The sequence below is a fragment of the Pithys albifrons genome, chromosome 1 (genome assembly GCF_047495875.1).
Source record: "Pithys albifrons albifrons isolate INPA30051 chromosome 1, PitAlb_v1, whole genome shotgun sequence".
In the NCBI taxonomy this organism is placed as follows: Eukaryota; Metazoa; Chordata; class Aves; order Passeriformes; family Thamnophilidae; genus Pithys; species Pithys albifrons.
In genome coordinates, this window is record NC_092458.1 from 13,433,461 (window position 1) to 13,453,933 (window position 20,473).

A 20,473-nucleotide genomic window follows, 5' to 3' on the forward strand; every position below is an offset into this window, starting at 1 on the left:
CCATTGTGAACTTTGAATGTGCTTTTAAAAAGTTAAACATAGATGAAGCCTGTGGTTTACAGCATCTTCATTTACATGTATTTAATTTGATTAGCACTTATATCCTCACATTGCTACCCCCACTGCCATCAGTCAGAGAGACTGTTCTAAATATTAGAAACCAGTTGCTTTGCTGCAGTGTGGCAAAGGAACTGTGTAGAATTGAAGGACATAATCAAATACCATGCTAATATACTTTACTACTGAAAATAATCCTAGCATTGGCAATGTTTGCTTTCTTCTCTAAGTAAAAACCATGTTGGCATGTTTTAAGCATACCAGGAAAATGGTTTTTTGGTGAAAACTTTTCATCTTTTGCCAACCTACAGCTCTATTTCCAGCATATGATCCTTTTGTTTTTCTTATTGTAGGAGAACTACATTATTCTGAAGGACCTCTCATTTTCATGCAAATATAAAGTAACTGTTCTGCCTGCAAAATCTAAAGGTCGTTTTAAGGCTGAGAGTACTTTCTTTGTTACCCCACCTTGCTCTGCATTTAAAGAAAAAAAACACAAGCACATTAGTTGTCCTGCTGAAGGAGGTAAGGCATGATCTGAAGAACTAGTCAAATAGTTCCAAATGCATTTATCATCATCAAACAAGAGTCTTTAAGAGCAATTCTAACAGGAAATGAAAGATTCAGAAGAAATAAAAATATGACTCATACTTATGTGAAAAATCAACTGAAATACAGAGCTGTATCGATTTTGGCTAACATGTCACTGTTTTGTCAATTTAGTGTAATTTTAGTGGACTTTTCATAAATATTTGATGACATTTGTTATTACACAGTTTTTATTTTTGTAATGAAGAACAGTTTCCCAGTTATATTTTTTATAATGATGGATGATAACTGTAAACATAATTATGCTGGCATGACCTATCTTTTCAATGTTTTCATGCTGATTCAAGCTGCTTTTTCAGTTTGCTTTTGTTTAGGTTAATTCTGCTCTTGAATAACAAATACGGGCACTCACACCTTTTACAGCATTGTCACAATGTGTAATTAGAGGGTTATGGAAATTGCAGAGTTATGGAGGTATTGGTTGGAGTGGACCTCTGGAGTCAGGTAGTCCTAGGTGAGGTCAGCTATGACAATGCACTGCCAAGACTGCATTCCTTTCTCATTTGTTTGAGGGTAACCCCTCTTCATTGAGTCCCTACTGTTCCCAAGGGTACATCCATGCTCCATGAGTCTCCCAGAGTCCTGCTGGTTACTACCACCATTTTCTTACCACCCCTTCTGACAGCCTTCCTGGGCAACTGCAACTCAAGTATATCTTTCACCTAATAAAAGTGCCATTATTATTTTGTACTATAGTTTTAGAGCACAAATTTTACTTTTTAGCTGAATTATGGAGATCTTTGCTATCCTGTGGATTTTCTTGTGATCTCAAAGTTGGAGCTCAGGTATTCTGAAAAATGAGGAGAAGGAGGATGGCTGCCTGTGAATGAGGCACTTAGATCTTTACATGCCACCAGCTTTCCTTTCTGTATCTGCAGCTCACAGCATTTGATCTGGAGTTTTAATTTGGCCCCTAAAAGCAGTGGAATATATCTAAGATAGGCTTTGGTTAACACTGATGTCAGATGCCAGAAAGCTGACCGGCTTCTATGTAACAGAGAGAGAGCTCTGTCTGACCTTGATTTGTGGAAATAAGTGACTGTTATTGAGGATTATTACTCAAAGTTTAGCTTACCTTTTTTGCTTTCTGAATTTATAGTGCCAGTTCTACCCAAAGTGTTGGCCAAACCCGAGAATCTATCTGCGTCTTTCATTGTTCAGGAAGGTAACATCACTGGTCATTTTTCCTGGAAGATATCTAAGGCAGACCTTCACCAGCCCATGACAGGGTTTCAAGTCACTTGGGCAGAAGTGACCACAGAAAGCCGGCAGAACAGTTTACCCAACAGCATCATTTCGCAGTCACAGATACTGCCAGCAGTAAGTTGTTTGTTACCTTTTGCTAGTGACTTCCTAAGTATGCGTGTGTGTGGCCTGTGTTCAGTGTTGTGGTGATGCAGATGTCAAACACTCTGGCTCTACATGCAAATTGGAGCAGGAAGTGCTTAATTTTTCCCCTTTGCTGGAGATAGAAAACACAGCTACTCTTCTTGATGACACGCCAAACATTTTGATGTGCAGCAATTTTCAAATTATCAACCATTGTCTGAGAAGTGTCTAAAGGGAGGAAAAGATCATCTGTGTAGCAATGGGTAGTTTTTATTTTTTTTCTCATGATCAAGCTGTTCAACTTGGCCAATACTATAGTTTTACTAATTATTTGGTGTCCAAGTTGATGAATTTAAGAGAATTTTCTCTTCCTCTGAGTCACTCATTGCTCTAAGAAAAGTAAAAAACACTTCCCCCTCCACCAATATGCACTATTATCTGATGGACAATAATTTTAAGGAGAACTACATTTCACAGTTTATTGACAGTGCGAGAATTAACAATTTTAATTCTTCCCCATATTTTATTTAAGATGGCTTTTGTTATTTTAGTTCCTCATCTGACAGAGGCAGGTGAAGAGACCTTCATTCAAACTCTGCTGCCACCTCTGCCAGGGTCAACAAACCATGAGATGTTGGTTTTCACTTTCCTCTTTGATTTTAGGAGCAGATATATCCTTTTTGTAAGCTTTGGTTCAGTTAGATCCAAAATATATATTAAGTTTTATTTAAAACATTCCTTTTTATTGTGTTAGGCTTTAGTTTTTCATGTTTTCCTGTGGTTTCACTACTGTAGAACCTGGAGATTCCTTTAGTTATCTATCACTATGTGTATCTGTCTATTTATGGAACCCAGTTAACTTGCAGAAAACTTTGATTTGAGTTGAAACAGGATTTTCTACCTTTCAGAAACCACCAAAATATAGGTTATTTTATGGTGAGGGTCATTCACTCTGACTGAAAACGTAGCATTTACACAACCAGGGCTGAAACGCACAGGTCCTGACTGCTGGAAGGGCATCTGAATGAGCAGACTGAGTGCAATGTATGCACTCTTCTCTTTCTTTCCTACCCGTTCAGTATTTTATATGAGGTGGAAAAGCTTCAGTAAAGTCTGTTAAGGGCAGCCCTCTCTCAGAATACTTGCTAATTTGCCGGTAAAACTACACATTTCCCTCCACCTTTTTTCTCTCTCCTTTCTCCTTTACTGTCTGCTCTGGCGTAGCAGTAAATTAACAGTTATTCCAACACGTCACTTTGGTTTCCCTGCATGGCACAAGGTTCAGTGCCAACAAGAATAATTTGTCCTCCAAATTCCTGGCCAGACCAGCCTGGCAGGTCACAGGAGCACACTGTGCCCACACTGTCTGGCATCACTGCTCCAACTGTCCCCTTCCTGGGACTGGAACAAGATGAGTGATTTGTAACAGCTTGCTACAGATGATGTTTTGATTTATAGTTTTGATTTTGATGAATGACTTCTGATTCCTTAATACCTGTCAGTCTTTAGCCAGATGTATTCCCATCTGGGAGAGTCTATAAAATAATTCTGAAATTATTTTGCACAGATCTAAGTGACTATGAAAAGTATGGAGCAGTAAAAAGTGCATCCATCATGCCAGAAATGGGCTTAAAAACAGAAGAAAAATTATTATGGCATAATTTGGACAAATCTGAAATCAGTGTGATCATGCTTTTTATTCACTAGCAGCAGAAGGGGCCCCAGGCTAGCCTCTAATTAAGTTACCAATTAGTAGAATTCACATGCAGATCCAAAATAAAAGCAAGTTTATGTAATGAACATGTATATTGAAAGGAAATTTTAGGAAGTTACATTTTCATTCATTTTTTTAGTGATGAGCACATCATCCACCTTCCATAACAGTCTCTGGAACATCTTGGACCTTGCAGACATGAAACCATAATATTATGGTGTAAAAGTCTGTTCAAAGGGAGTGGCAAGCCAAAAGTTCAAAACAAACCCTCTAAACCAAGTGATGCATGTGTTAAATCCTTTTAACAAATTCTAAGAAAATAATTTGTGGGTGCTGAGAGTGATAGAACCTGTTTAAAGCACTGATGTGTGCAAGTAGGGCAACCATGTTTTATTTTTAGATGCTCTGAGAATTAAAGCAACTTACTTAATTCTAGGATCATTATGTACTCACTGTGCCCAATCTGCGGCCATCAATGTTGTACCGCTTGGAAGTTCAAGTGCTGACGACTGGTGGGGAAGGGCCAGCTACGATTAAATCATTCCGAACTCCTGACCTTCCTCCTTTTTCACCCCACAGTAAGTACTACGCTGTTCTGACATGTGGTGACATTACAAACTTCAATCCTCCACATGTAAACAGTTTTTTTAAACCTTAGAGTCTTTATTTTTTCCAGTAGCATTCCATAAACTTAAGATGTGGGAAAATACTGGCTTTTTTCCCCCCATAACTATCCAACAGTAGTGATGAGAGCAAATGCAGTCTTTCTCTCACTCAGTTTCTGTGGTCTCACATTTGCCATTCATTTCAGCTCAGCTCTTTCACAGAATCACAGGGCAGACATTTGAGTGGGTCGTCAGAGCCGCAGGGGTGTGCGATCAGCTCAAGGTTATCTGGAGTCACCAAAGCTGCAGGGCAAGCCTGGGGTGGTTTTGGTCTGATAAATGCACACGTCCCTGGAGGTCATTGTTCATCTTTGGCTGAAGCCTTCAGCACTTGGGATTCCAAGTTGGTCTGTCTCCCCAGGTGCTGCCTAGGCTTGGCATTCTGTGGCTTTCAAGATCAGATTTTTCTGGGTTCACTCAATCCATCATTGCTAGAGCATGACTGTATTTCTAATGCAGTGCAAACCTCTTGATGGTCATTGCCAGCACTTCACGTGTTTCTGAAAAGTACAGCTGTGTTGCACAGCCAAGTAAAAAGTATAATTAATTAGTTCAAGAGTCATCTGCTTGAATCTTTTTGTCCTTTCACAGCCCCACTAAAGTTGTTGGTACTGAACTTGTACATAATTGTCAGCACAGGCATTTAGTTTGTAAGCTGAAGGACTGCAAGCTGAAGGTCTCACAAAGCCTTCTTAATATGGATGAATGTTGGCATTTACATATTCAGAGTTTGATATGTGCATATTTTCCTGTTCTTTTTGTTTAGGACCTCATCTGAAGCAGCATCATCCACATCACTACAAGCCACCCCCAGAGAAATATTAGACTGTTTCAGTTGATTATACAAATAAGTAAGAGGAAAAAACTGAGTTCCCAAATGAGGTCTGGGAAAAGGCACGTCTATAGGAGCAATGAACCCAGTTTTCCAGTGAAAGTTACCATCCTGTATGATCTGTATCTACTTCTCTGTAGTTAAGCCATGAATAATTATATTTGCACCATGACCAGGATGAATCATACAGCAAGTATCATTTCAGTACCACCACTATTCAGCAAATGGAAGATCACATCCATCTCAACACCTGTGAGAAAATTAGAAGTGTGTTCATTATAATGTTTTCATATTCTATGTTTAAAGTAGATTGAAACGGTGCAGTGTATACAGCTTTTGCTCTTAGTGAATTCAATGTTAATATTTGCAAGATAGTCCTGTGATGTCTACTACTTTTGAAAGAGGCCAGCTCTTCATCAGTGGATTTAAATGATCTGTTTTACTTAAAGCCCTTGTCTGTCACCAGTTTAAGCCCTAGTGCATTGCTATTAAAGAAGATCTCCATATGTCTGAAATAAGGACACAAGTAAAATAAATACCAGTAGCAGGAACCTTAAAATATTCAGTATTGAATAATTGCAGTGCCGCCATGAAGGAAGATGATGATACATTTGTATACTCATCTGGTCTAAAGTGGTAATGTTCTGTCATGTAGATCTTCTTTTAATATGGTTAATAGCTAAAGGACATAAGGGTAGATATACTATTGTGTAGAAACAAACAATGATTAATATAATTGTTTAAAGTTTATGACAATTAATTGATAGGTCCTGGAAGAATGACTTTTGAAATACCATTTGTAATTTTTTGATATATAATATTTCAAGTTATGATATTATCTTGAGAAGAAGCACTGATTTTCTAGATAAAAATCTCAATAGTTAACATTTTAGAAACTAAAATTCTGAGGCACATTTATTATTCAAGTAGCTGTAGAGCTACTTTTTGGCTTAGAATTTTGATGCAGCTATTTCTTTTCCCCGTGGAACTTCAGAACAGAAGGATGAATGTATTGGCTCTATTTTGTTGTTCTGATTACAGAGAGAGAATTATGTGACAGTATTCTGGCATCTGGAAAACATTGGCTTACAGTTTATTTGAATGCATTTTTCAATTTTAGACAGAAGGGTGCCCTTTTTAGCCATAAGGGAATTCATAATGCCTTATTGTGCAATATAAACTGTCTAGAATAATTTGTCACACAGAAAGACATATCTCAATAGTAAACAGAAACTGCTTGGATTTATTATGGAGAGGATGGAAAGTATCTGCCAATAAACATTCATACAAATACCCATGATCAGCTTTTAATGTTCAAGATGTTCAAAGTGGTCCTGCATTCTTTGGCACCATTTCCATTGCTCCTTGAATCATCACATGAGGCTGACATACCTCAGACACTCAAGGCCAACTTGACAAATGGGTCACTTCTTCTACCAGCATATTCTGCAGACTCACCTGTGCTTCATATTTATCTGAGATACTTAGTGAGAGGAGCTCAGACATTAGTGGTAAATACATTTTTCTGCTCTCAATAACAAAACTATTTTGTGGAAAAGCAAATATGAAGAAAAGAAATACATATCTTAAACCAAGGATCAGAGCTATGTTGTAGAATGTTCATAAATTACCCAGTTTGTCTCTGAAGTTTATAGCTTTTTGTTTCATGTGGATCAATACCACAGGGAGAGAAGGAAACTGCATAAATTTCTGATTATCCCAGCTTTCCTACATTTCTGCCTTCAGTTTGAAAGGGCTCTTTTCCATTCTCTTTCTATTTTACTTGTTGTCTTTTTTGATATTCACTTAGTGACCAAGAATTTCTAGACATTTTTTATTGCTACATAATTTGGGCCTTTAACAGTAGTTTAAAATACTAAAGGCTATGGTGCTTTTAATTCCTTTTTCTATTATGGTGTCATCTTCCAAAATACAGTAGCAAATAGAAGAACTCATCTTCAAAAAAATCTGTAGTATGAAGGTTTATTTTCAGTTATGGCAGAAGGCCAGAGTCTCAGAGTCTTTTGTCAGGATGGAAATGTTTTGTGTATAAGACTTTACAAAGAAGACAGATTTTGAATTGGATTGGTGTGCAGCAGTGCTTCCACATTTGGATTGCACAGAGCATAGATAAGTCTAGAAGTGATCTTCCTGATATTTGCTGGATCAGCAGAATCAGGGAAAGTAATTGCCTCAGGCTTCTCTGAAGAATTCTGTCCAGACCTTTCAATCACAGTCTGTTCTAGTACTGGATCAAATATGCAGTGACTTGACGAATGTTAATGAAATTGCGTTTTATTCGTAGTGACTTGGTAAAGCATGGAACATGACTCTTGGTCTTTATTGCAGTGATGCCAAATCTGAATTGGAGATAAACAGGTAGTTAGGAGTCCTGAGACATCAATCCCCTTAAGTTTTGGTTGCTGAGGGGAAGCTTCACCCTTCTGAAATGAATCAAAATGGTTTCTGTTTGCTGATGGCAGTCTCTGCAAAGTGTTCATCTTTTCAAAGTAACAAGATACTTTTGAAGAACACTGAGAGGTTTTGCCTTTTGAAGTAGATTTATCAAAAAAATTTGATAAAATAGAAATATATTGAACAAGTGTATTATATAGAGTCCACTAAGATGTAAAATATTTTTTTCCTTCTACAAATGATCTTACCAACTCACCTTTCAAGTCACCCTCCCAATCAAAAATTAAAAAATACAAAATCAACAAAGCTCATGGGTGGATATTAAATTCCCAGCTGTAAGTGATTTCCTTATTTTTTTTAATATAACAGTACAGATTTGAAGCTTTTAGTGCCTAATTCTAAAGCCTTCTTTGCTGAATCATACAGGGTATTGTCCTACTTTACTAAGCCACATTAAGCATTCAATTCAGCAGTAGAATTGCAGTTTGCTACTTGATTCACTGGTTAAAGATTTATTTTCTCTAATGATGTTGTGTAATGCAGACTTAATATTGGGATGATATTAGAGGTATTGTGGTGTTTTTAGATACTCAGCACCTTTACACTAATGTATTATTTGCTATGTACGATTCTGATGGATTTGTCAGTTGACTTCAGGATGCATTTTGTTTATTTCTGAAAGGAGAATTATAAAGTTATGCTATTTTTGCTAACTGCTTTGTGAAGTGGATTTGTTTGTTTTTTGGTGATTTTTGTTTCAGAAGAAAATTATTCGTTCTTGTTATATCTTTTTTGACCAGTTTTGAGTTGTTTATAGAGCAGGAAAAAGTAGGACAGAACTTGTGCTAAATCATCCACCTGTATCATCTTGAATATTCATTAAGAATATAGCACATAGACAATAAAAAAGTCTAATTTCTAAAATGCTGAGCATCCTCAACTTAGTGTCTTCAGAAAGAGCTAAGGACATGTTGTGGCAGTGATGACATTAATACTGATGCTTGATGTGGTCACACACAGTCAAAGAAATACTCATTGCTAACGTGAATGGGAACTTCACTGTTGGTTTTAGCAGAACTGTATAGAAATCTTAGTACTGACTCAATTTATTCCACAATACTTTCATCTTCATGCTCCCAGCTGCAGTCAGGGAAAGTTTCAAATAAGCAGGTCCTGATTCAGGAAGGTGTGCAGAAGAGGAAACTTCCACATGCACAAAAGAAGTCAATGGAATGAAGTAAAGCTGTGCAGTTAAGAATGAGCTTCAGTGATGCTCGAAATCAGGCATGAATGTCAAAGTTTGTTTGGATACTCTCTTAAATCAGGGCCTTGTAGAACAACATGGAGGAATCAGTTTTAAATTCTGTGTGGAACACACCACCATAAAAAATTGCTTTTCTTTGTGTATATGTAAATGTCATTGTGATATTGACTTATTTATTAATTCATTTTCTTATACCATGTGCCAAGTATGTTCCTACCCTTTTGATCAGTACCTGTGAACATCAATTACTAAAAATAATGTTATACAAACTTGTGCATTTTAACCAGGAATATGATGCTAATAAGCTGTTGCATGTAGTTTTAAATAAGAAAACCCTTTATTTAAAAAAATGTAAATGAATACCTGCAGATGTTGATGAGTATATATGGGTTTGCATGCCAAAACTCATTGTTCAGTTGTGGGCATGAAATGTAACGACTGTATTACCTCTACTGAATATATTAGTATGGTACAATTTGCAAAGTAATTAACAGAGCTCTATATGTAAAAATTTTCCTTTTTACTTAATTATATTGTAGTAGAGGTAACAGAATTGCTTCTCTGTTACCCCAAATTGGCTGTAGAAATTATGTTCCTATAACAGTCATTTAAAGTCAATATTTATTTATGTATGTAATACACAAAAGATTTGTCTTACATGTTTGTCCTGTTATTTAGAGACAAAAATACACTCCTTGTAAAAACAATTTGTAAAAAAATGTAAATAGAGTCTGATTTCTTTTACTCACTATTTTCATGTTTAGAATTTGTACATACTGTTTAGGTAATAAACTATCCTGTATGGTAATATTGCTATATTATCTCCTCTATACAGAATTCAGAGTTGCTTTTTTTTCTTGAGTTGAAGTCATAGAGCCATCTAAGAAAAATTGTCACACCAAGTACCTTTGCTTAATCTAAATTTCATTGCCTATGAAGTCATATTGTTTTATCACTCTGTTTACTACAGCATTTTGTTTTCTATAGATAGTCATCAAAACAATCTGAAAAGAAATTTAGATATCATTGGAGTCATTTACACTGAAAACCAATACTGGAAGTAAAAATTCAGACATGAGAGCTTGTCCATTCTCTTTTTTTAATTGAATACTTCACAGTGAAGATTTGTTCATTCTTTTGTTATGCTGAATTAAATTAATTAAGTTGCTGGATCTATGTCAGTGGCCTAATCCTGCAAATCAAGATTTTCATGATTGAAAATCATTGTGAAAGCTATGTATGCACCAGATTTGGAGTATTTTCTATTTTAAAGTTCAGTGTCCTGTGATTTCAATTCTGTATTTTTAATAAATGCCAATATCCATCATAGTAAAAACATTTAACTGTTTCAAATTGTCATAGGTGTGCTGTCATTCTTAGATGCAATAGCTTTACTTTGGGAATGGGCCTTTGGGTAACTCTTTACTTACCTTATAAGCATTTAGATTTTGTTAGCTTGAGCATAAACTTACCTTTTGGGGTTTAGTTTTGCTTTTATATAAATGGATAATATTTAGAAAACTCCATATAGATAAATTTGTCCGCAAGTTTGACTATTTCAATTATATTTGCCATTATGGTTCAGTAAACCTGGACAAGAATGATATATCATGTGAATAGGTGAAAAGGTAAGTTGTCATAATAAATGTTCTATACACTGTAATTCAAATAGCCATTCAATTTTTTCTTTCCATAAATTCAATTAAATGTTTTATTCAACATTGGATTAAAAGACACAATGACTGGATGATGAAAATCATATGAAATAAAGCAAATTTAGTATATACTGAACAGTATTGATTATTCTGGGTTTGGGTTTTGTGGCTTGTGCTTCTCTACAGGTTGGCTTTTTGCATCTAAAATCAGAATACCCTCAACAGATTTCATTTCATTAAAAAAAAACCCAAACAAGAATTAGTGAAAACTTTTTGCAGTACAAAAACCCAAAAAACAAAACAAAGAAAAAAAACCCCAAACAAACCGCACAAAATACCCACCCTCTGTATTTCTGAGGTTTTATTACAGGTATTGTATTTTCATTGTCTCAATCTATGCCAATCTCCTTGAGGAAGGCCCTGGGCCAAAACACTGGCTGTAAGCTCATTGGTGGCAATGCAGCACCTGTGAGAGTAAAGAAATCACCAGGGAGAACACTGAGAATGTGAGCTTTGAAATAGAGCCAATGAACAAGAAACGAATTGCTGTGTCCCCTTTGGATTATGCTTAATATCCTTGCTGCTACTCAAGGTGCTGGCAGGAGCATTGATTAATATTTAATATATGCCTTGCAGTAAGCATTTACTGAGAGTGCTGTGTGGCACAGAAACTAAAGAATTTATGAATGCTTCCTGTACCCAATTCCTCACCTGTGATGGTGATTTATTCATGTTACTTAATAATAAACTACAATCCGCAAATCTGTTTCTTCTTAGTGGAAGATCAACTTTGGAAGCAGTGGACTGTAATTTTTCAGATGAGTTAGGCAAATATGATACACACAAATATCTCTGTATTATGTATATGCAGATATATTTGTACAGCAAATAGAACTTGATTGTCTTTTTCATAAGCTGTCTAGGAATAACTGTGTGCACTCAGTTCAAAATTGCCGAAGTTTAAAAGTAAATCTGGTTTTGCTTATTAGTAATGATTAGTCAACATATTTTCCACATTTTTGTAATTTTATTTAGGAAATGTTGCCTGATTTAGATGGTTTGGACTGCATAGTTGTTAGAAGATGCAAAGTGATAAGCTGGAGTTTCCACACGGTCATCTTTAGGTAAGAGAAAGGTAGGGGGGAAGGCAGACTTAGGACAGAGGAGCATAGGTGGCACAGACAGAGGCTGAACATCTGATTTATTTGTTTGTCACTATCACTGTTTGCAAAGCTACCAGTGGTAAATGAAAAAGGAGGCTTATGCTGTGTTTGGTGTTGAATAATGCTGAAACTGGTCTGACTCATCAATCCCAAAGTTAAACATCCTGAGAGTGAGATGAAGATGTGGTAGGCCTGGTAAAATACCTGAATAAATGAACAAAAAAGTGATACTACTGATAATTTACCTAAAGCTGCTGAGATGAGAGCTGGCCTGAAGACATCTGACTGACTGATAGTCAATCTCTTTATACTGTAAAAGCCCAGTCTGAAATTTTAACAGCAGGGTCTTCTAACATTTCCCTCCTTGGAGCGTATGTGTGGAGATTCCTCTTTGGAGTGGAGATACCCCTCTGTGTTCCTCCTCAAGGCTGAGCAAAAGAGATTGTCTACCCCTTTTCTTCCCCTCACGAGGAAGCTGTAGACTGCAGTGAGATCTCCTCTCAGTCTCCTCAGGCTGAACAGACCAAGTGACAGCCAATCCTCATACGGCTTCCCCTCAGGGCCCTTCCCCATCTTCATTGCCCAACTTTGGACACTCTCCAATAGCTTAACATCTTATATTGTGGTGCCCAAAACTGTGCACAACATTCAAGGTGAGACTGCACCAGTGTAGAGCAGAGCAGAACAATCCCCTTCCTTGACCAGCTGGTAATGCTTTGTCTGATAACCCCTAGGATATAGTTGGCCACTATATTTATCTATATATGTCTCTATATAAAATAGATGTAATATACATAGTATGTATATGTAATTATATAAGCAAGGGGGTCCTTTCTGTACCTTGAGACTCAACAGGAGGGCTGCTTTAATGAGCTTTGAAACTCCCACTCTGCCTAGGACCACAGGGTCTGATCTGAGGAGACCACCAAGGGCTCTGGTAAGCTGAGCTGAGGCGAGTGTGTCAGGTTGGTGTGTCAGAGTATGCTGGGCACCCAGATGGCTCTGCTGCTGCCATAGGTGTTGAATGCCCCAAATCTGGGGATGGCCAAGGAATGGGGATGGCTACCTGGGAGTGGAAAGAAAGGAGTGCCTTCAGTGAAGATGCTGTGGAAAGGCCTCACGTCCCACTGCAGAACTGTGGCGTGAGTAGGGAAGAAAGTTTCAGCAGAGGTGCTCACTGACCCAAGCTGGAAGAGAGGAAGTGTAATGATTACAGGAACACAGGCTTGATAAAAGATCAAACAGGTCATAGAGAGCCATGCTGGTCATGGGTAGTTTTCCCTGCTGTTGAAGCAGAATGATCCCGAGCCCCTGTACACACAGTAAGGGGACAGAGGAGTACCTCACACCTCCAGTAGACTGTCTTTCTGAGGAGCTTAGGAGAGACAAGAGTGTGGACAAGATACAAAGAAGACTGGCACAAATACCATCCCACTGAAATCCACTGAGCTTTGGTTTGCAAGAGAATCATTGATATATCTAAATTTGCCATTAGCCCAGACATTCAGAGATGAACTTCTGAGACCTCAGTGCAAGGTATCATTGTGGCTGGAGTACTAGCTGGGACTAAAATAAAAGGTCTCCCTACATATTTCTTTGCTATGCATCTGAGATACTCAGTGGCTAAAGGTATAATCAGGCTGCCCACAAACTCAACAGTTGTGCCACTGACATGTGGAAAGCACTCAGTAAAGAACAACAAAGAAAGGTTCATTTGCTATCACTATGCTAGTAAACTTTGCCATGGTAGGAGAATATATATCTTTCCCTTAAATGAACAGACTCATTGCTTGAGAAAAAACAAATTGATAAGTCACTGTGGAAAGAAAATTATACAGAAAAAAAGGATTTAGAATGTAACAATATTAATGATTTTAAGAGTGAAGAAAAAGGATACTGATAAATATGATTCAAAGCCCCTTATTTGTCTCCTAAATATTACCTAGATATTCAAGGAAATTACAGAAAAACATGAAGAATGAAATGGCAAAATCAGTCAGAAACTGTTGGAGAGAATTCTGCAAATTCTATATTGTCAATCGTGAAATATGTTACTAGTGTGTCATAGGAGTAAAAAAAATTTACTCGGTATTGTTTGGAAGCCTTTAGCTGCAGCATTTCAGTGAGTTTGGACATCTTGGAATACTGCAGTTACTTATTAACATTATAATACTCTTAAGACAGTTTAATGCTGTTAAAAAACATATATGTGGCCTAGCTAAGTGTTGACTAGCATCAGCTCTATCATAACACTACACAGTCAATATAGCAATGACTGCTGCTTTGGTGTTTACCATGTTCTTTAGCCAGATAAGCAGAAAGAACAGCAAAAATACATAAGCAAAAGGCAGGAAATAAAGTCCCTTGTTTCATGGTTTTAGACCATTATTGTCAGACTTGGACCAAGCTTCTTCCAGTTGCTTTTATTCTCCTCAGTGACTGTGATTTAGTTAGGCAATTCAGTGTTTGGAAACCTAATAATGCTGAGTTTGTCAGATGCACGTGCCTTTCCTGTGTTGCTGAGATAGACTTTGCACTAACAAGGCAACTTATGTGTCCCTAGGGCTACTGACCACTATCCGTAACCATTCCATCTGGTTCAGGGATCATCTCTTGTAAAATCTTATTACAAATCACATTCACCTCTGCCCTTAAATCCAGTTTAAATTCAATAGTAGCACTGCCAGATTTGAGATCACCAAACCAAACCTGCTCATCATTGTGGACTTTGAAAACAGATCCTAGGTTGCATGAGGCACTTACCCTTTATTAGGTGATTTTTCTAAATTTTTCATTTAGACAGGCAATCCTAACTTTTCCTTTACACATCTTGGATACATTGTTGTTGCCTGAGCCTCTCTTCTCTCTGCTTTGTTCTGCCTTGTCCCTAAGAGCCATAATTCTGCCACAGGAAACCCAATCTTCTTAAAGGCATTTTTATGTGTTTCTTATTTTTCTAGAAGGCTTGCCTTTGCTTTTTCTTAACTGCTACACACCTACTTTTTCATAGGATTACTTGAATTTTGCCTGGGTGAAGCTTCTCCATTACTTGGACTTTTTATAGAAGTATGTTTTAGGAAATATTTCAAGAATTCAACCAGAGTTTTACCTAAATTGGAAGTCCATAACTAAATACTTCTATTTTCTCTTCAACCTCTTACCTCTAAGGATGGATGCATTTGGGTTCTTTGGTTCTACTCTACTTTTAATTGTTGGAAAAATAATTCCTGAAATTAAAAAACTCATATATGCTTGAAAAATCTTTGACTTTTCTAAAGAGAAATTTATATTCTGGTTTCTTGCCAGTCAGTACTAATTTTTTTGGAGGATCTTTTTTCAGTGATTTGAAAAGTTATAATTTTACAAGGGTGATAGCAACAGAGGGGGAGAGATTGGAAGAGATTAATGTGAAATTCTCATGAAAATAAGAATTTTAAGCTTTATGTTGAATGAAAAACAAGTAACACCACTTCTGTGACAAGATTATAAGATTTGTGAATGACAGTGGTGATGAGTGTGACAATGGGACCCATCTGTTGAGAGGCCTTGACATTCTGGGAGGCATGCTCCCTCTGAGGAACCCAAATCCTTGGTGTTACTGAAATATTGCCAAGGCTCCTCCAACCCTCTTGACACTACCCTATGCTTATGTTCCATGTGGGTGTTAATAACACTACTGAGAATGAGTTTACAAAGATTAAAAGCTACTGTAAAGATCTGGGAATGGGGAGGTGAAGAGGTCAGGAGCTCAGGCGGCTTTTTTTGTCAGTTCTGCTGATCAAAGGTCAAGGCTTAGGGACAGATGTGTCATGTAGATAAATATGTGAGTGAGCAGATGGTGCTGCCAACAGAACGTCAGCTGCCTTGACCATGGAATATGTTCCACAAACCCTATGGTACAAAGAGGAACTGCACTTCTCTGATGCCAATTTACTGATTTGTTGAGACAGGTTCACAAAACCCACCAGATTGGTATGAACTGTTCTGCCCTTAAAAGATAGTCTAAATACTGGCAAAAAAGAGAAGTATTTACCATAAGATCAGAAAAAAAGACAAAAAAGAGAAGTATTTACCATGAGATCAGAAAAAAAGACAAAAAAGAGAATGGAGGGTTGTCTACAAATATCTTAGATAATGTAGGGATTAACTAGGAGGAACCACAGGCTTTATTACATGGACTACATTTTGCTGTAAATGACAATTGGTTGATTAAAAACTTGTCAGATTGTTCACATACAGTATTAATATTGAAGAGGCAAGCAGGAAACTAATGCAGAAACAGGATGATGAATATCTGAAGGACTCAAATTTAAGTATTTGGAAAGTATTTTGTATTAGTAGGACAATAAAACACTAGAAAACCTTGCCTGAAGAGGTTTTATGTGGTTTCCAAGACTTAAGAACCATTGCAATAAAATTCTGTCCTAAGCACCGTTCATTTTACTTTTACGCACACGAATGTCAAAAGGTCTCAGCCAGTTTTAAATATACAAGGAACAGGGTCCTACTTTATTCCTGAAGGAGAAAGACTTGTCTTCAGGAAAGATGGATAACTGAGTCGGTGCAGCACAAATGAAATGGACAGTGGGAAAGTCCCCAACAAGTGTCACCAAACACTTTGAGTGTAGGGGTGCATATTGATGTTGCTTATACTAGTAGAATGAGATTCCAAGGAATGCTCTCTTTCCTCACAGCTAGTGCTGAAGCAGTGATGGCAGAACTCACATCAAGGAACAGGGATGTGGACAGGCCTTCATCTTACATACAGTGCCTTTTAATGCCATCATGCGCAGAGCTTCAAGCAAACAAACAAAATTCCTAGATTTCTTCTGTGCTTCATTAGATTTGTAGAGGTTCTTTGACTTCTCTCTGACAGCCTTTGAGAGTTATGAAGTTACTTTCTTCAGTTTCTTTTAACTGTTGAAAGTTCATGAAGAGTTGTGATCATGGGGTAGTTTGTACTTGAAAAAACTGTGTTCTAAAAACACTTCATAAAATGCTCTAAAACAGTACATATCTAAAATATTAAACAAATGAGGAAATCTTATGTAAGAAAAAAAGCATAAACTATCATGAGTTTCAACAAAAATACTTCACATCTTTCTATGTTGTTAAAGCCTACAAAATGATGGATTCTTCTAATATAGAAAATATTCTTTCTCCGTAGATGTTTAAGACATTTTATGACATATATAGTAATTGCAATATTATTAGCTGATGTCATATTTTATGAAATTAAATCAATTTATGTAAAAAAACTACTACTGTAGAGCTGTCATGTGATTTTATCTTAGTACACGTAAGAGCAGTATATACTATAATATAGGACTAGGATGATTACTAGAAAGATTATAAAACAATACTGTGAGTTTTATCTCCGCAAGTGAAAAGAGACATACTTGCAGTTTATGTCAGATTCATTAGTAAGGGTAAGAGTTGCCCAGAAAACGCTGGAGGAAGAATACTGAAATGAGACAGGGATTGGTTTGGATAAACAGCCAGAATATGTAGCTTGTAGGCAAACTAGTGGAAAAGCATCATTTCACCACATTCCATTTGCCACTTTGTTACTGTTCCCCTAATATTCATATAATAGTTACTGTACATTGACATTTCAAAAAGATGAGTATTTCATTATTAATCATCTCCATTTTTTAAATTTAATCTTGTTGCAGTGACTTTCCTTTTACATTTAGTTTTGATTTTCGTTGAAAAGCAGCAAAGTTACCAGTTGCACATATTTTGTGTCATTGTAACACATGCATTTTCTATGTCCTATCCACAAAACATTGTTCTTCATTCAAATCTTGTTCTGCATGTCTAAAAATTTAAGAAAAAAGTAATTTTGTCTCTCACTGTTAAAACAATGTCCTTGAAGAAAAATTCTTAGAGCTGTTTTCGTTCCCAGCTGAAACCTACGTGTCACCATTATCCATTTTAATTAGTTTAGGATATTGGAGATAAAAGAAAGTTTCACTGAATTATCAGTTTAAATAGTCACAATCTCCTTAAGAAATTGGGTAGGTATGCTGAGCATATGTGTAGTCAAGAATGAGCAAATGCTTCAAAACAATTTTAGAGGAAGCCGGCATAGGGCAAGATGCCTCAGAGTGGGGCAGGTGTTCAGTCGGAGGTAGCAGCAGCTGGTGTTCCTGGGCAGTGGAGCAACATTTCTCAGCTCAGTGTTTAAGTAAACTGCTGTGTCTACTTCACTTAGAAGAAAAAGTGAACACAACTTTGTTCCCTGTGAACACAGTATAGCCTGCCTGAAAGGGGCTTTCCCAGTTCTTCTCATACATGCCTGTATATCTTTTCTGCAACATTTTAGTGCATCTCTCAAGAAACTGGGAAGTTATTCTCATTGGTTCCCAAAGACCTTGAAGGGGAAATGGCAGGATGGATAGTACAATTTTCCGCATTTGAAGTGATAACAATTATTTAATGGAAAACAGTGAGAAATTTGTATTGAATTTAACCTGGGCAGGACTGGAAAAAATGTATGAAAATTTCTGAAAATTTATATTGTTACTATGAATATCAAATGCTTTAAAACTGTCAGTGCGGAAAAAATAGAGCTCAAATATATTTCTAAACTGGATCAAGGTACTGCAGAATTAGCCCTTCTTTAAGGAGCAAAATCATTCTCTTCAATTTTCCAACTTTACTACTTTTTACTGTGATAATATTTGTATCAAAGAAATGGTTACTGGCTAAATCTAAAACTACTGACTTCCAACCTGAGTTGCTTATATTTTTGTTCTGTTTAGAACTTGGACTCCCAGCTCTGGATACACTGTCATACTTCTCAGAAATATATGAAGCAGGATACAATTCAAGTCATACCATGTTGCTAATGCAGGAACGTTTCCAATAGCTTTTATAAGGAATCTTTAAAAGAGCAATTAAAACTTTATATAGAGTCTTATTTCTAAAAGAGGTCTTCAGTTAAATTTGAAAAGGGCTGATAGGATTGCATTACTTTTAAGAGCAGTTCCTTTGACTTCACTGAATACAGAGTAGTTATGTAAAAAGGCTTCATGGTGTGAGACAGAGACCTCAAGAAGAATCTGTCAGATGTGTTAGCTTTTTTAAATTGAGTTTTGTCTTCATTATTAATGCATTGGTGTAACACGAGTGCAAGAGTACAAGACTTAGAGGCTTGTATGGCATTTCTCATGAGATCCAAATATAATTTTTACATATGTAAATGTCTAGGCTAATTTCTTATGCCCATGAGTAATCCTATTACAAAACTAATATATCCTAGCCTTAGTCAACTCTTAGTTATACCATACTCTTCCAGAAACTTTATCAAAGCTAGTCATAGTATATTCTAATTGTTTTGGAGCACAATTATGACTGAGAGATGGAAGGCACTAGATGTATTTTAAAAACTGTTTATCACCTCAGGATGTAAAACTGACATTGCAGAAGGTCATACATTGATATTTGCTTTAGATAAAAAATGTCTTAAAATCGCTAATAAAATAAGTAAAGCTTTAGGGAAAAAACCCCCTAACCTGCTTTCAGTTTGATATCTTGTAATAGACAAATACTGTAGAAGAGGAATAAGTATTGGCTAAATAGACAAAAGCCATGTTGAAAGTCAAAGGGCTCAGAAAGGTGTATATGCATTGTCTGCAATAATTCATCAACTAGAAATATTGCCACTTGAGTAAAGGTCAGTATTGACTAGAAGTTTCCACTATTACTAAATAATTCCCCATGCCTCATCACTTTTGCGTAGTTTATTTCTGTCCACTCTGTGTGATATTCACCTTAATGTTGTTTAGTGCAATGAAAAAGAAATGACCATCTGGCAGTGCATTGCCTTTTCTTTTGGGGTACACTGGCAGAAATGGATGCAGTCAAAGGTGCTTGAGCCCTGACATAGTCCAGTACTGTCTTACTGCAGAGGATTAATAGAAATGCTGCTAGAAACTTGCCCTGTCAGCAGGCAAGGATAAAACCTTTCTGAGGACTGGAAGACAGAGCAAATTTGGGCTGCATTCAAGGAACCACGATTTGCTGTATAACCTTTGGAAAATCACTGAATTTTGCTGTCCCCTGATTTCTTTTCTACAAACAACAGTAATTTCTTGGTTATCTATTTTGGTTATTAAAGTTGTCTGACAATAGATTTATGTTCTCCCCAGAATCCTATAATGCATCCATAAATACATTCTCAAGCTTTCAGGTGTTTATTTGGGAGAAAATAAGCAAACATAGAGAATTTAAAAACAGTCATTCTGTTCTCTAGAATTTTTGAGGTGGTTTTGATATTTCAAACAACTGAGCCACATTTAGTAAGTTTAAAAATGTAATTAAAGCCTGCTGCTAGGACAGGCTATCTATGCTGCAAGAGAAACCATTCTGTTCTGGTTGTCTTTTATTTCTCTTTTGCTTGCCAACTCCCCTTCCAGCTTCTCTTCCTGAGTGCAGTATAGCTGGTGTCCTCCCTCAAATGCCTACCTTCAGGAGCAGAAAGAAGTAGATGTTCTCACAAAATTATAGGCATACGAAGCAAATGTATCATCCTAAGCTGCCTACTCCAAACAGGCAACAGCTAGTAAAGTAAAACAAAGAGAACAAAGCATGTTTGAAGATGCTGGGTTGTCCAGTTTTCATGGGATATAGTTTCATTTGAAACAAGAAAGTAAAAAACAAGTGCAGCATTGTCTATTCAGAAATTTAATAGACCCATGGCTAGTCTGCAAAATTTTGTTCTGAATCCTGATTAAACTTTTGCATAATGTCATAGATACTTGCA

At 36.7% G+C, this 20,473-nt stretch overlaps 1 protein-coding gene across 1 annotated transcript in view; it reads left to right on the forward strand.

Annotated features, from left to right (window-relative positions):
• ANOS1 (anosmin 1) overlaps positions 1–9,592 on the forward strand; it is a 136,197-nt gene extending 126,605 nt beyond the window's left edge. Inside the window, exons 11-14 of the mRNA XM_071564831.1 lie at positions 411–582; positions 1,766–1,986; positions 4,146–4,287; positions 5,141–9,592. Of these exons, the coding sequence (XP_071420932.1) occupies positions 411–582; positions 1,766–1,986; positions 4,146–4,287; positions 5,141–5,199 (594 nt within the window). The 3' untranslated portion in view covers positions 5,200–9,592. The remainder of the gene's footprint in view (positions 1–410; positions 583–1,765; positions 1,987–4,145; positions 4,288–5,140) is intronic.
• Positions 9,593–20,473: the final 10,881 nt, after the last annotated feature.